The sequence below is a fragment of the Panthera onca genome, chromosome C1, assembly GCF_046562875.1.
Source record: "Panthera onca isolate mPanOnc1 chromosome C1, mPanOnc1 haplotype 2, whole genome shotgun sequence".
In the NCBI taxonomy this organism is placed as follows: domain Eukaryota; kingdom Metazoa; phylum Chordata; class Mammalia; order Carnivora; family Felidae; genus Panthera; species Panthera onca.
This window is the reverse complement of record NC_138346.1, coordinates 151,066,344-151,081,836: the sequence shown is the minus strand read 5'-3', so window position 1 is coordinate 151,081,836 and position 15,493 is coordinate 151,066,344. Positions and strand designations below refer to the sequence as shown.

General features: G+C 32.6%; 1 protein-coding gene across 5 annotated transcripts in view; it reads right to left on the bottom strand.

The window, feature by feature from the left end:
• Nucleotides 1-1,717: 1,717 nt before the first annotated feature.
• The window catches only part of TTLL7 (tubulin tyrosine ligase like 7), a 139,348-nt gene continuing 125,572 nt past the window's right edge, over nt 1,718-15,493 (bottom strand). For 4 of the 5 annotated variants that reach the window (XM_060624325.3, XM_060624330.3, XM_060624326.3 and 1 more), the window contains exons 20-21: nt 14,921-15,094; nt 1,718-3,947 (exon numbers count right to left, since the gene is read on the bottom strand). In XM_060624325.3, the coding sequence (XP_060480308.1) occupies nt 3,827-3,947; nt 14,921-15,094 (295 nt within the window). In that variant the 3' untranslated portion in view covers nt 1,718-3,826. Of the gene's footprint in view, nt 3,948-14,264; nt 14,830-14,920; nt 15,095-15,493 lie in introns of those variants that run through there. The other variant, XM_060624331.3, reaches the window with a different exon arrangement.

The window sequence follows — 15,493 nt, the reverse complement described above, 5'->3', positions numbered from 1 at the left end:
CTTTTCTTGACCTTCTCCATGCAAAGGTCAAAACTTCAAAAGGAGCTTAAAGTGAAGAAGATGAGGAGAAGCAAAGAAAAAAGGAAGAAATAAAAAGCAGTGTAAGAAATAAAATTTTCATCATGAATATATTTCTAATTTTTAATTTATTTGTAAGTACTATTAACCCAAAATATTTAGATAACTAATTCAGAACTTGAAAACATAAATTTCTCAATTTAAAGAGCAAAGCCAATTTTCAAAAATTAAGTCACAGCAACACAACTATTTGAAGTTACACTTTTTATTGCTTAGCCCTTAAAACTAGGTAAGCTAAGATTTGAAATGTAAATTAGCATTACAGAAAAGAAAAGGAAGGTATTTTCTGTCACTCTACTCGAGGTATTTGCTATTATTTTTAAAGAATACCCTTTTAAAAATGAATCAGTGCTTTACAGAAACCTAGAAATAATAGAGTTTATGCAACTATCAATTTTTGTTACACTGAAAAGGTCAAATAATGTGTATGTTTAGATTTAAAAAGAATTTTACATAATGGTTTTGACATGCTAAAGACAAAAGCACTTGGATTAATTTATATTACAATGTAAAATTTCAAGTTAGATAACTTCCAACTTGAAATTCTATAATCATATGCTTTCCAAATTAAAAAGAGAATTAGAATGAAATCCTTGATGTCTAAAAGCCACTATCATCTAGTTGTTTGTAAATACTACATGAAAAGAAAATTGAGTGTTTTTTTGTTTGTTTTTGTCTGAGTTTGGCTCATTTTAGTTTTAGGGAGGAGAAATTAGTAGGCAATTTTTGTGTAGTTAGACCTAATTTAGACATATGGAAAAAATATGTATAAGTCTTTGCATCTGGCAGAGGTTATTTCCATATTTGATCCTGTTATAGCTTCATTTTCATACACACAAGGTAAATGAAATGCTAGTAAAATAAAATTTGTTGCTAATAAAAATAAATAAAAATATGAATCACAATAGTTGGATTACATAAAGCAAATGCTAATTAATTACAATGCTTGATAATTAAAGTGAAAACAAATCTGTAATCTCATACCATATTCATAGATGATGATTTAAAATAAAGATTGCTTTTTATATAATTCTGGAAATCATTGCAATCATATACGGTTCTGGAAAGCATTCTGATCTTAGATTAACAGAATGAGTAGAGATATGTTTTCTCTAACAGAATGAAAATACACTTTCAACTTAAGTAACCCAAATTCCCTATTAAAAACTCCTGTGAATATTGAATAACTTCTGGAGTTTTTCAAATAAAGTTATTTTCTCTCCTGGAAAAGAGAGAGAGAGAATCAGACCCGTACTATCACTTATATTAATATGTTTTAACCCTATGAATAAAAAATTTATAATAAAAACTAAGGAATATTTTATACCTCTAAAACATTTCCGTGGCCTCTAGAGACTTTCATGGTTTACTAGTGTATCTTCTCTTCTTAGTTTCTCATTAGGGAATAAGCACTATAGCAACCAAAGTCCACAGCATACCAGGTAGCATATATAAATAATGAGCACATGGCTTTTATTCACAACTTTATCACATCAAACTAGATCAGTATAAATATGCAAATGTGAGCAATAAAATTCTGGTGTTCAAAAAAAGCCAGCTCTAAGTAGCTAGAGAAGTGAAATTTGTTCATTGAGTAGTTTCACACATTTTAACTTATTTTTGGTTTTTAAATTGTGTGTGTGTGTGTGTGTGTGTGTGTGTGTGTGTGTGTGTGTGTTTTCTAGGGGGAGAGGGTTCATCCCCATGTTAAACATTCTTCTTTTTTGTTTTAAATAAAAATTTTAGTCTTCTTTCACTAAGGACAGAAGTTCCAAAGCACCCACTCTAGCATAAGAAATAACCATTTTGATTTAAATTAATGCAAGTGAGTGACCAACAAACTGGGTTGATATCATATACCAGACACTTGAAATTATGTCTCATTCATGGAGAAATCATGAATTTAAAAGAAAGATGATTTAAAAAAATACTTCATGAAAAGACCCACTTGCTGATCACTCTTAAAATGATTTTGTAATATCCCAATTTTTACATTATTAATTCTAAGAAATCTGCAATGAATTTAGTAATTCACAAAGCGGAGTCACAAATACTCAGAGTTAAAATATAACTTCCTTTATCCTGACATCCTCATCCTCTTTTTCCACAAAGATAATAACAAATTCTTCTTTGGGATGCATCTAGCAAGGAAAAGTATCTATTGGAATATGGATGTTAGGTAGTCATAAAGAATCAAGTAGCGATAATTTAAGGAAAAACCTATTTTAGCCTATCACAGCCTCAGAATATGGCTCTAAAAGCAAAATGTATCTAACTTACAACTTCAGGTTGCTAATTCTCCAATTTGTAAATTAAAACAGGACAGTTTGCCTCTCTTAAGTTCTCCTGCTTTGGGGCCATTTCTTGATTTACTGAAAACAGTTTCTAGGATAGTAAAAGGTAAAACTTTCCTACATTTTGCCAATAATTAGCATCTGTGAGAAAATAAGACTGTTGGGAGAAGTTTAAACAAACTTCTAAAAGATGAATATCACAATTTCTAAGGACTTCCATGTCAATGATACTGCTGTGTTGATATTTTTATGGAAAACTGAATGCTCACCCATCGTTTTTAAAACTGTAAGCAAGAAAAGGAAGTAAACTGCTAAGAAATTCATGCAGAATAACTTTACACATGAAGAAAACTTCACACTCTATTTTGATTTTTGAAAATTCTCAAGGGTACATCCATGACTAATAATATTTAGTAATCCAAATCTTCCATTTGCAATAATTTAGATTATTTTCTATGGTACACTGTGAAACTCTTTATTAGACTTTGCAATGTTAGTTGGTCTCAACATTGAGAGACTTGTGTGACACATTACCCTATAACTCCAAAATGAGTTTGAAATGTCAACTCTTCTACTTCTGAAGAACAGAAGAAATTGTATTTAACCATATGTACCCATTGGAGATATACTTTCCAAATAAAAGTGAGTGATATGAGATACAAAAATCAGATGGAAAGATTTTGTTATTACTGTCATTTTCTGTTCCTTTATGTGACTCCCAATGAAACATAAAAAATGAAAGCTAGTTTATGTTTTGTTTACTTTAACCCACTGGATTGTCTTCTATTTTAGATCATTATATGATCTTACTAGATCCTTACTGAAAATGTACATCATCACAAGTAGCTAAATTTTCATATGGAGAAATAAAAATGTTGGGAATTTCAGGCTGGGATTTTTATAGTAGTTTGCAGTGTGCTGTAGTAATGATAAACCCGTTTTATATTTAATCCTATCATCAAGCAACACCAGGCTTCTAGCTTTTTCATTTTAAATGGCTACTATATATAAGAGAATTAATAAGGTATTATACTATTAATGCTTTTTCAAGTCAAAAGATGTGTTGTCTAGAAAATAATTTAACACTGAAATGGGATCTTCAAGATCAATTCTGTTTTATATATTCTGCAGCAAAAATAACATTTCTAGTAGGAACGTATTAATTATAAACCTAGCAAATTCTAGACATTCACATATTTGTGTAAACAATTTTAGCATGGTTTATTACATTTCCAGAAAGGTTAAGTCTTATATCCAGTTTTCTGCTAATTCTTCTTTCATATATTATAATAAATATATATGTATTATTTGAGAGCACATGTGTATATATTTTCACACATATATGTCATATATACATAAAACAGCACTTAATGGTCACTTTCTTTGCATGTTTAAATTGGAGGGAAAAAATGAATTGCTATTATGCATAATCCATGGTGATCTTCCTTTCTGTTTCACAAATGGCCATATCGGGACGTAAACAAAACATTGGAGCGAGTCATTCCAGGTGAACTGTATTTCAAGGTGTAGGTTGGTGTTCTCATGAAGAATTGTGTACTTCCTGGTAATAAATACCTATAAATGACAGGTAAAAAGTTATACTTTCACAAACAAGTTAATATGAACATGTCTCACTAAAGTGTTCTTGGTTAATACTTTATATATCCTACATGAAAAACAATACTATAACAACAATGCATTCAACATAAAAAATGCCCTCTCCCAGACTGAGGTGGGGAGGTGGGAAGGTGCTCAAAAAGCCTTACCTAAAGAGCTGCCTATAGATGCAATATATGACGATCTCAGTGTCCTAAGACATCCCATAGAGGGCCATTATACTCACATGCTAGGAAACTATTTGCATGGCTCATATTAATTTGGAATTCATTGTTAATCTCTATAAATAATGTGTGAGACCAGTCAAATATTTCTTAAAAGTATGTGATATGAGAATTTGGCTAGCCACATTACTAATAATTGTTTGTTTCAAGGATGTCGGAACCACTAGTTATAATTTAAAAACATTTCATCAATATATTAGGACTAAGGTAATCTAAGAGAAAAATTAAAGATTAAAATTCATAACTATAAAATTTATATTCCTAGACCACATAGTTCTTACAGTAACAGAACACCAAAAACAATCATGATTACAGGTTACATGCAATCCTTGCAGCCAAACGTATTTGAAAATACGTGAATTATCCAGATTTTAGAACAATATAGTGTATATACTATATATGATATAATATCTCCATGGGGGCTTGGGGCAGCATCCTGAAATCAATCATTAATATTTCTGTATTTAAATGTATGCATACTTACAATAAACAGGATGAAAACAATAAATAACTTCATGTCAATTCAGGTCAGGTCAGATTTGCCAATAAAAAGGTTACTCTTCCTTTTTAGTTTTCAGAGATTTGAGAATAAGGAATTGTAAACAAGAATGTGCACCTGTATAATTTGTTTCTCTCTGGAAAAACTTTGATTAGCATTAGGCCACTCCAATCTATATATCTAGGGAAAAATGGAAATCCACAAGGAAATCCACATGAGCAAATGCACATAAACATAGCTACTAAAAGTATAAGTCTTGGTAATGATGAGAAGGACATGGTATAAAGTCAGGACAAAGACATCTATGAGGAATTTCCAAAACTATAGTCAGCAATAGAAGGAGGTTTGAAATTTTTGAAAAAATAAACAATGGTAGAGCATCAACTCATTTATTTTTTTCACTTGACTTTAGAACAGCAACGGTATCACACTTCCAGAGATACACAAAGAAACTGACAGCCAAGAGTACAATTAGCTACCTATTCTACATTAAATAATGTTGATAATTACTATACCTCTATGTCAACAGAAAATTACACTTATAGTTGTATTATATGAATTTTATAGAAGAATATGAATTCATTATGATCAAGTTGCATACAGCATTCAAATTAAAATGGAAGAATTCTCTATAATATTCATAAACATCACTTTATCATGAATTATCTAATAATATCCTCTAAATCTATTACCTAGTACCACAAACTATAAATAATTGCTCAAATCATTAAGTTAATAGAGCAGTAAAATAATACAACAAACCAAATTAAATCAAAATTGCACAATGGGTGATGAATAATGAAACAATTGATTTCTCACATCACAGATTATATAAATTATTTTCTTAATATCACTTGGGTAATTTATATGGATTAATTATTATGTCAAGAGTTAGTGGAATCATGATGATTAATCTGATGTCTTCTGTCATGAAAAGACTCCTTTCCTATCTAAGGCAGAGGTGCAAAAGAAAATAAGGTGTTTGACCAAAACCCACTACTTTATATTGGTTGAGAGTTATTCTTCTACTGAAAATGCATCCTGATTATATTGATAATTTTCAGAGTAAACAATAACTTCTACCAACTTCCTTTTGAAGAATTTCTGAGCAATAGTTACTACTGACATTACAATAACATCCACATATCTGTTTGAGTTAAAGATCTCCATTCTGCAGATGAAAAAAATAAAATAAAATAAGAACACGAAGTCCAGGGGTAGCTATACTATTTTATTTAACCTATGTAACATTTAGTGTTTTCTGTGTGCTCACCACTATTCCAATTGCTTTGCAAATATTAACTCATTTACTTCTCAGAACAATTCTATACAGTAGATATTATTGTATGCTTCATTTTACACATGAATACACTAAAGCATATGGGGGTCAAATGTCTTGCACGCAGTTGCACAGCCAGTAAATGGCAGAGCTCAGATTCAAATCCATGTGCACCAACTCCAGAATCAGTGCTCCTAGCTACTGTATTATATGGCCATTTCTCTGTGTGAATCTCAATTTTAAAACCAATGGATACAATGATTATACTCAGTTTTTCAAAACTATGAAGTGTAAAATAACCTAGAAAGTAGAAAAAAATTATACATCCACAAACCTAAACTTTTTAATAGAGGCAGAAAAAGCTAAAATGAAACTTTTTCTGAGGAAAAAAGTTCAGTATGAACTAAAAAAAACATATGAAATTACATTGAAAGAAACACTTTGTTTCCCTAAAGCAAGTGCTGTGGGATATTTTAAAGCATAACAGGGAAACACCATGGATTATATGCCTTAAAATCTCCATTAATATCTCTTGGGAGATTCCACACTAGCTGAACATCAAAGATTATTTTTGAAATGTTCTTTGCAATGATATTAAATAATACAATTTGATCATTTTTAGCAAGAAGAAGATCTCTGGGAAGTACATTTATAGCCTATATATATCTATCTAAAGATTTTGTGTTAAAGCACCAAAAAAATGTGAAAAGTTTAGTTCTACCTTTACTCTAGCTTACTCTTGATGTACAAAAATAGCTAATTTGTAGATACCAAGGAAAAATACCTCACACTTATACCCTCACTTCTCATCTCTGAGGCTAGGTGTGCACAACCTCACGTATCCATCACATAGACATAAAACATGCATTTGTCTAATTTCTACTTGACGTAGAATTGGGTGGCCTGTCAATGCCAACTTATTGCTGACCACGGAGGATCTCTGGAATGTGAGCATTACAAGACTGGTAGGGAATTAGCCTTGAAAACTTAAACTACACCCACCTTCCAAGATTGTCCTAGAGTAAGATCAGGGCCCCTGAGACCCCAAAATAAACGCAGCTTCCCAGTTTGGGGAACAAAGGTAAATGAAGCTCATCATAATATTTTTCCTGTATTTAATTTTTTTTTCTATTGTGGTAAAAGATATATAACATGGAACTTACTAGTTTTATCATTTTTAAGTGTACAAATCAGTGCATTAAATACATTCACAATGGTTGTGTAACCATCACTGCGATATAGTTCCAAATGTTTTCATCCCAAACAGAAACTCCTTGCCCTTAAACACGAAATCCCCATTTCCTCCTCCTCCCATTCCCTGGTAACCTCTATTCTACTGTCTCTATGAATTTGTCTAGATATTTTCTAGATACCTTATATAAGTGAAATCATACTATACTTGTCCTTTTGTGTCTGGCTTATTTAATTAGCATGCTTTCAAGGTTTGTCCATGTTGTAGCATGAGTCACAATTTTATTCTTTTATATAGACTATTTGAATAATATTCCATTGTATGTATATATCACATGGTGTTATCCATTCATCTGTTGGTGGACACCTAAGTTGTTTCCACCTTTTGGCTATTGTGAATAATGTTGCTATAAATATTGCTGCACAAGCATCTGTTTGTGTACTTGTTTTCAATTCTTTTGGGTTTATACTGAGGAGTGAAATTGCTGGGTCATACAGCAATTCTATATTTAACTTTCTGGTCAATTACCAATTGTTTTCCATAGCAGCCACATCACTTCACATTCTGAGATAGCAATGCATGAGGGTTCCAGCTTCTAAATATCCTCACCAACACTTATTATTTTGCATTTTGGGGATAACAGCCATCCTAATGAGTGTGGATTGTCCCATTGTTTTAACTTTGATTTGGGGTACGGGGTGGGGGAAGCTCTAGTCCCACTTCTGCCATTGTTAGCAATGTGGATTTAGATAAGCTATTTAACCTCCAAGAGCCTCAGTTTTCAGTTTTCTCTTCTGAAGAGTCCAATAGATTCTGCCATGCCTGTTTAATAGAGTATAGAGCCAAAGAAATAGTGCACAAGGGTGAAATATTATTTATGTGTTATGAAATCAGCCTCACTAGGCAAGACTACCCCTGTTCTGAGATAGATGTTTCAAGCTATCTTGGCCTAGGGCCATAATGGTACCATGTCTTTAACTCAATTGTATAGTACACATTTGAAAATGTATAAAACATAAACGTCTAGCTTAATGAATATTATAAAGTGATTACTTGTAAAACTGATACCCAGGTTAAATAACTGAATATTCCTAACAGTCCAGAACCCTATACTATAGCACCCGCCCTCCTTTCCAGTATCTTCCCCATTTTTTTTATAGACTGTTCTGATTTTTCTTAGAAGTTTGTAAGATTTTTCTAAAAATCTTACACAGGTTATGCAGGCTGCAAATACCTTCTTCCATTCAGTGGCTTGTTTTTTAACCCTCTTAGGACATATTCTAATGAACACATATTCTTAATTTTAATGTAGCAAAATTCATTTTTTCATTTATGATGTGCACTTTTGGTCCTATTTTTTATAATCTTTGCATACCTCAAAGTCATGAAAATATTTTACTATATTATCTGCGTAATCTTTGGTTTTGCCTTTCACATCTGTATAGTCAATTCACTGGAAATGATTTTTGTACATGGTATCAGTAAGTTCAAGTTTCCTTTTTTTATTACTATTTAGAAACCTAATTGCCTCCACACTATTTTTTTTTTTTTTTTTTTTTTTTTTTTTTTTTTTTTTTTTTGGGACAGAGAGAGACATAGCATGAACGGGGGAGGGGCAGAGAGAGAGGGAGACACAGAATCGGAAACAGGCTCCAGGCTCCGAGCCATCAGCCCAGAGCCTGACGCGGGGCTCGAACTCACAGACCGCGAGATCGTGACCTGGCTGAAGTCGGACGCTTAACCGACTGCGCCACCCAGGCGCCCCGCCTCCACACTATTTTTTAAAACAAATTTCTTTTTTCCCATCTGTCATAAATCAAATGCACCTCCCTTTCTCATAAATCAAGTCTCTATATATGCCTGGGTCTACTTATGACTTTCTGAATGCTTCTGTCGGTCTATTTATCTATTTGGCAATATTACACTATTAAATTAAATTACTTTAACTTATTAAAAGTCTTAGTACACTATAGTTAATAAACCCTACCATTTTATTTTTCTATTCCAAGAGTGTCCTAACTATTCTTGGCCCTTTGCTTTTCTATGTAAATGTTAGAATAAGCTTTGGTCAAATACTGTGCCCCCCCCAAAAAAATAATTTGTTGGAATTTATACTATGATTACACTGAATTTAGAGATGTTCAGATCTATGTGAGATGTGACATTTGATGATATTGATTCCAATGATGAACAAGGTATATCTTTCCAGAGTTTACATTTTCCTCCCTAAAAGTCTTACACATTTTTGTTACATTTATTCCTAAGTATTAACTATTCTTTGATGCTACTGAAAATAATATCGTATCTAAAATTTCATATTTGAGCTGTTTATATAGAAAAAATACAATTGATTTTCTTGACCTTGATTTCATTAAAACTATTAAATTTACTTTATAATTTATCTGTAGATTTATTTAAATTTCTATGAACATAATCATATCCACTAGCATTGAGTTTTACTTTAGTGCCTTTTATTTCTTTTTCTTGCCTCATTGAACCAGCTAGGACCTCTAGTACAGTAATAAATAGAAGTGGTAATAACAGGCAATCTTGTCTTGTTCCTAATCTCATAAGGAAATCCTTCAACATTTCATCATTAGGCATGTTGGTTGTAGGTTTTTTGTAGTTATTCTTCATTAAATTAAAGAATTTCCCTTTTGTTTCTAGTTTGCATTTTTAAAAAAAACATGTACCCTGAATTCTATCAAGTGATGTATATGTATCTTTTAAAATGATCTTTTATCCTATAAAAATTACATTGACCACTTTTTACTGTTATTGCACCCTTAAATTGAAGCAATAAACAGAAGTTGGTCATGATACATTATCCGATTTAAAGTTTCTGGGTTCATTTTGCTAATATTTCATTTAAGACTTTTGCATCTACATTGGAATAAGATTGAGCTGTTACTATCCTTTGCCATAATGTCCTGGTTAGGTTTTAGTATCAAATGTATGGCGGCCTCATAAAACAAGTTGGAGAATGTTCCCTCCTTGTCTGTTCTCTAGATGGGCTTAATAGAATTGGATAGTGAAAACCTATGAATCTAGAGTGACCTTTGAGAGGGTTTTTAATTACTGATTCAATTTCTTAAATAGTCAAGACTATTTAATAATTTCTATATAAGACTTCCTAACAAGAAGTTGTGTCACTTTTGGTAATACATACGTCTTTTTCCAGGAATTTGTTAACCTAATCTCAATTACCAAATTTATTGGCATGAAATTGTTTCTGTTTTCTTACAAAATTTTCAATGTTTGTAGGATCTGTAGTAATGTCTCCATTTTTGTTCTTGATGTTAACTATTTCTGTCTCTTGTATTCTTGATCAGTCTCACAAGTTGTTTATCAATTTTACTAGTCTTTTCAAAAACACATTTTTGGCCAAGTTAATCTTTATTGTTTGTTTCATTATTGTTAATTTCTGCTCTCTCCTTTCTCTGTATTCTTTGGGTTTATCTTAATGTCATTTTGTCATTTTTCAAAATGGTTACTGATATCATTAAATTTGTGCCTTCCTCTTGCCTAATGACAATTTATATAAATTGTCTATAAATATGCTTATAATAATGATTTTTTATATACTGCAATTTTTATTATAGTATTTTTGTTATAAATCCATTCAAAATATTTTCTTATGACCATTAAGATCTTTGATCTTCTTTGATTCATCAGTTACTTAGAAGTATAATTTTTTTATCTTTCCAAAGTATGGATATTCCAATTATAATTTTTGCTATTATTTTCTAGTTTAATAGCATGGGGTCTGAAAAAAAACTCTGTATGAGTTAAGTCTTGTGAAATTTGTTGAAATATGTTTTCTTATTCCACTATATGATTGATTTTTGTAAAAATTCCTGGTGTGCTTGGTATTTTATATTCTGAGATTATTAGATTCACTTCTGTATATGACAGTTAAGTCATATATATGACAGTTAAGTCTGTTATATTGTTAAGATGTTCTATATCTTTAATTTATATATATATAGATAGATCTGCATCTATGGTTGTAGATCTATTTTTCCTTGTAATTCTGCTAACTTCTGCTTTGCAAAACATCTGGATGACTGTTACTCCTAGGAATCTAGGGTGTTTACCAATATCCCCATCTTTGGCAGACCTTGAACTGCTACTTTTTTCCCTTAGGCCATGAGTCTATCAAAAGTACTACTCAGTACTGGGGCACCTGGATGGCTCAACTGGTTAAGTGTCTGACTTTGGCTCAGGTCATGATCTCACAGTTTGTGAGTTCGAGCCCTGCATCAGGCTCTCTGCTCTCAGCTCAAAGCCTGCTTCAGATCCTCTGTCCTCCCACCTCTCTGCCCTTCCCTCACTCTCTCTCTCTCTTAAAAATAAACATTAAAAAAAAAAAAGTACTACTCAATACTAACAAGCACTCATTATGTACCCAATTAACTCTCCAATGTCTTCAAGCAAGGTATCGGTATTTTGTCTAGCTTTTCTAGTTCGTATTAAAAGGAAGATTTGTCCAAAAACCTAGTGCTCATTACCGAAGGCAGAAGTTTGAACTCAAAATGTTTTGAACTAAAAATGTTTTTAGCCATGAAACACCTTGTGAAATGAGTTTATATGAAAGCTCAGTATATGAAATATAGAAACACATTTTAATTCTAGTATCCTGGAGATAGAGAGAGATAGAAAATATATACATATATATGTGTGTGTGTATTTATATATATATATATATAAAATAGATATATATATGAAGAAAATAGAGATAACATATATATGTGTATGTTATCTCTATTATGTTATCTCTATTTTCTTCTCTTTTAATTTTATAGATAAATGAACTAAATTTATATCTCCTCATAAAGTATTTAGGTATACCCCATACATTATTTATATTAAGTATATATTAAATTATAAATATTAATTTATACTTTACTAGGTAACTTAATAAATGAAATTTATCTATGCATTAATAAATGTAAGTTAAGTGACTTCTACATATAAAGTAAAATGCTATAGGTTCTTAATTGACAAGGGAAAGAAGATACAGCTAGTTGTCACCTGTTTTTAAATTAATGTGACACTGACTTGGGTTTTAATAGCTAGATATTAGGAAGACAGGTTCATTTCTCTTCCCTCCTTGTGTTTCCAAGTAGAAGAATTTCCACCAAATTTCTGGCCTTTTCCCAGAAGTGAGTTATCTGATTTTCAGGTTTAAAGTTTATTTATTTTGAGAGAGAGAGAGAGGGAGGGGTTGAGAGAGGGAGAAACAGAGAATCCCAAGCAGGCTCTGCAGTGTCAGCACAAAGCTCGATGTGGGGCTCAATCTCACAAATTGTGAGATCATGACCTGAGCTGAAATCAAGAGTTGGACGCCTAATTGACTGAGCCACCCAGGGGTCCCTGATTTTCAGGTTTAAAAGAAGGAACCAGGTATGCTTGGCCTGGCCCCCTTCTCTTGTTGGATTAGTCTATCTGCAGAAAGGGTGCATCCTTATTTGTTCTTTAGCCAACACCAACAGAACTAGACTTTATGGGTTAGTGTGGAAGGTTTGGGTTGATCCAGCTCTGCTTATGACCGGATCAGTACATTTAATTCTCAAAGTCAATTTTAGAGAACTCACTTGGCTCAAATCTATACCATGTCCTTTAATGTAGCTTTACTCAGTAACAAAGCCACATTCTGATGATCATCTGTTTGATTCCTACATTTCTCTCTCAAATGGTTCTGAACTTGGGCAGAAATAGAGGGTGTGTGTACTAATATCCATCCCCCAAAATGCTTATAATCACCATACTTGGGTTATAGTGAGCATTTATCAGAAGTCCAGAACTCAAGGTTCCAGAGTCAAGAATATCTCTTCTGACCACCAAAAGGGGGAGAAAATAAAAAGGCCTGAACCAACTGCAAGGTGTAACTTCTTCCTCCAGAATGACCTCATCCTATTTTTGGCTGTCTACAAAAGTTATAAGATCCCTCAACAGAAAATGGGTTACAAAATCTGTAATTGCAAGTGTGACATTAAAGATTTTGAAACCATGCTTCCTAGACTGGAACTTAAGATTTTTCTGATCATCCTTCCAGGGTATCACTCTTTAAAATGAAGCCTCTTCATTTATATACTGTAATATTTCAATGATGACCATCATTCTTTCAAACCATATGAAAATACTAATGAAAGTAATATAAGTTGTAGTTCAATAATTTGCTTCAAACCATTAAACTGTAGAATATTGTTTTGATATTCATATATTTCAAATATTAATGGCTAGCTTTATCTTTACCATTGTTCTGATCAAGCAGCTTCTAAAGGTAATGCAACAGTCAGAATCCAATACAAAGATTAAAAATACATATTTCAATACTTTTTGTTAAATATATTCCAAGCCATTCTGCTGTTGTAAGTCAGTTTATAGAAAGTTAGCTTTAATATACTCTCTGTGATTTTTATAATAAACAGATTAATTTCTAGGTATTTCAAAAAGAAAATCCAAGCTATGGTGGTTCTATTTTCCTCATTGCCTATTCAACTGTTAGTTGAATACTATCATCTTTTGACTATCACTTAGTTTTTCAAAGTCATGGTTTATTCTCTTCTTTTTTTCTTTTTCTTTCTTTCTTTCTTTCTTTCTTTCTTTCTTTCTTTTTAACGTTTTATTTATTTTTGAGACAGGGAGAGACAGAGCATGAACAGGGGAGGGTCAGAGAGAGGGAGACACAGAATCTGAAATAGGCTCCAGGCTCTGAGCTGTCAGCACAGAGCCCGACGCGGGGCTCGAACTCACGGACCGCGAGATCATGACCTGAGCCGAAGTTGGCCGCTTAACCGACTGAGCCACCCAGGCACCCCTGGTTTATTCTCTTCTATCTTGAATAGTACTTCAATGTATATATACTAAAAATGAAGTCGCATATCCATCTTTAATTCTTTTTAAAAAAAAATTTTTTTTTAACGTTTATTTATTTTTGGGACAGAGAGAGACAGAGCATGAACGGGGGAGGGGCAGAGAGAGAGGGAGACACAGAATCGGAAGCAGGCTCCAGGCTCTGAGCCATCAGCCCAGAGCCTGACGTGGGGCTCGAACTCACGGACTGTGAGATCGTGACCTGAGCTGAAGTCGGATGTTTAACCGACTGAGCCACCCAGGCGCCCCTATCCATCTTTAATTCTAATGGGAACTATGATTGTACAGAAAAATGCTAAAATGTACTTCTTTTTTACTCTGTATTTTTGCAGCTTAAAAACAATATTATTTTTTATGATTTGGAAAACTACCTATTTTAACTGGACAATATTTATTAAAATTCAGTTTTTAAATGGAACTTAACAAAATTCACCTCCCATAGATTTGTTTGGTGATGAAAGGAGTAGTGGAGGCATACGGAACAACAAAAATTAAACTAAAGGCATCTTCCCAACTTATCAGGCTGATGGATAAATATCCTTATTGGAGCAAAAAGTTTATTACCATTTTTTGGATGCTTTTACTTGGCTTTTGAAAGCAAAAGTATATAAACCAAATAATCTCATTTCCATGTAGGTTATTTCTGTCACCTTCAGGTTTGTGGCTGTTGTCCTTGTTTGGTCCTTCAAAGGTAAAGACTGTGCAAATTAAAAGTCTTTTGTAGATAATAGTGGGTATGAATTTTTGGTCTTTAGCTTTTTCTCTAGCTATATAAATGAAAAGAGACTTTCAATTGCAAACTGCATTGTGGCATTACTTTATATAAAACTCACAGGGTGTAGAAATGTATGCAAGTACCTGGAGTTACTCCAATCAGTACCAGGGCCTGACAGTGATCCTCTTGTGTCAGTTGCATACTTGTAAACCACTAGCAGGCACTGTTTACAAAGCTCAACCAGGCGCTGGCAACATTGGAGCTGCAAAGGAGTCACCACCTCCGGGCTTTTACTGAAAATACTCTCCCAAGAGGATCTGTGGGCATGGAAACAGACACGACCTCATGTGGCTGTTAAAAAAGGCAACCAGCTTTATCACTTACCTAGCAACAAACCAATAAGGAAAAGTGGAAGTGGCCTCAGAACATGTGAAGTGACCGCAGGTGGTTGAAAGGCATAAAATAAATATATATTTGAAAATTAATCTTTATATTAAAAAACACAACATAGAATTCATATGCTATTTGTCTCTAAAGACTTTATTGATACCAACTGTGGGTAGCTATCAGCATGGCTTCCCAACACCTCCTAAAAATTTCCATTACTCTATATTAAAGTATATGTAAAGTATCGAGCTTATTTCTCAAAAGTTAGGTATTCTAAAACTTTAAGCTTTCTAAAGTCCTTGTTATCTTTACCTTTATATTAATAATAA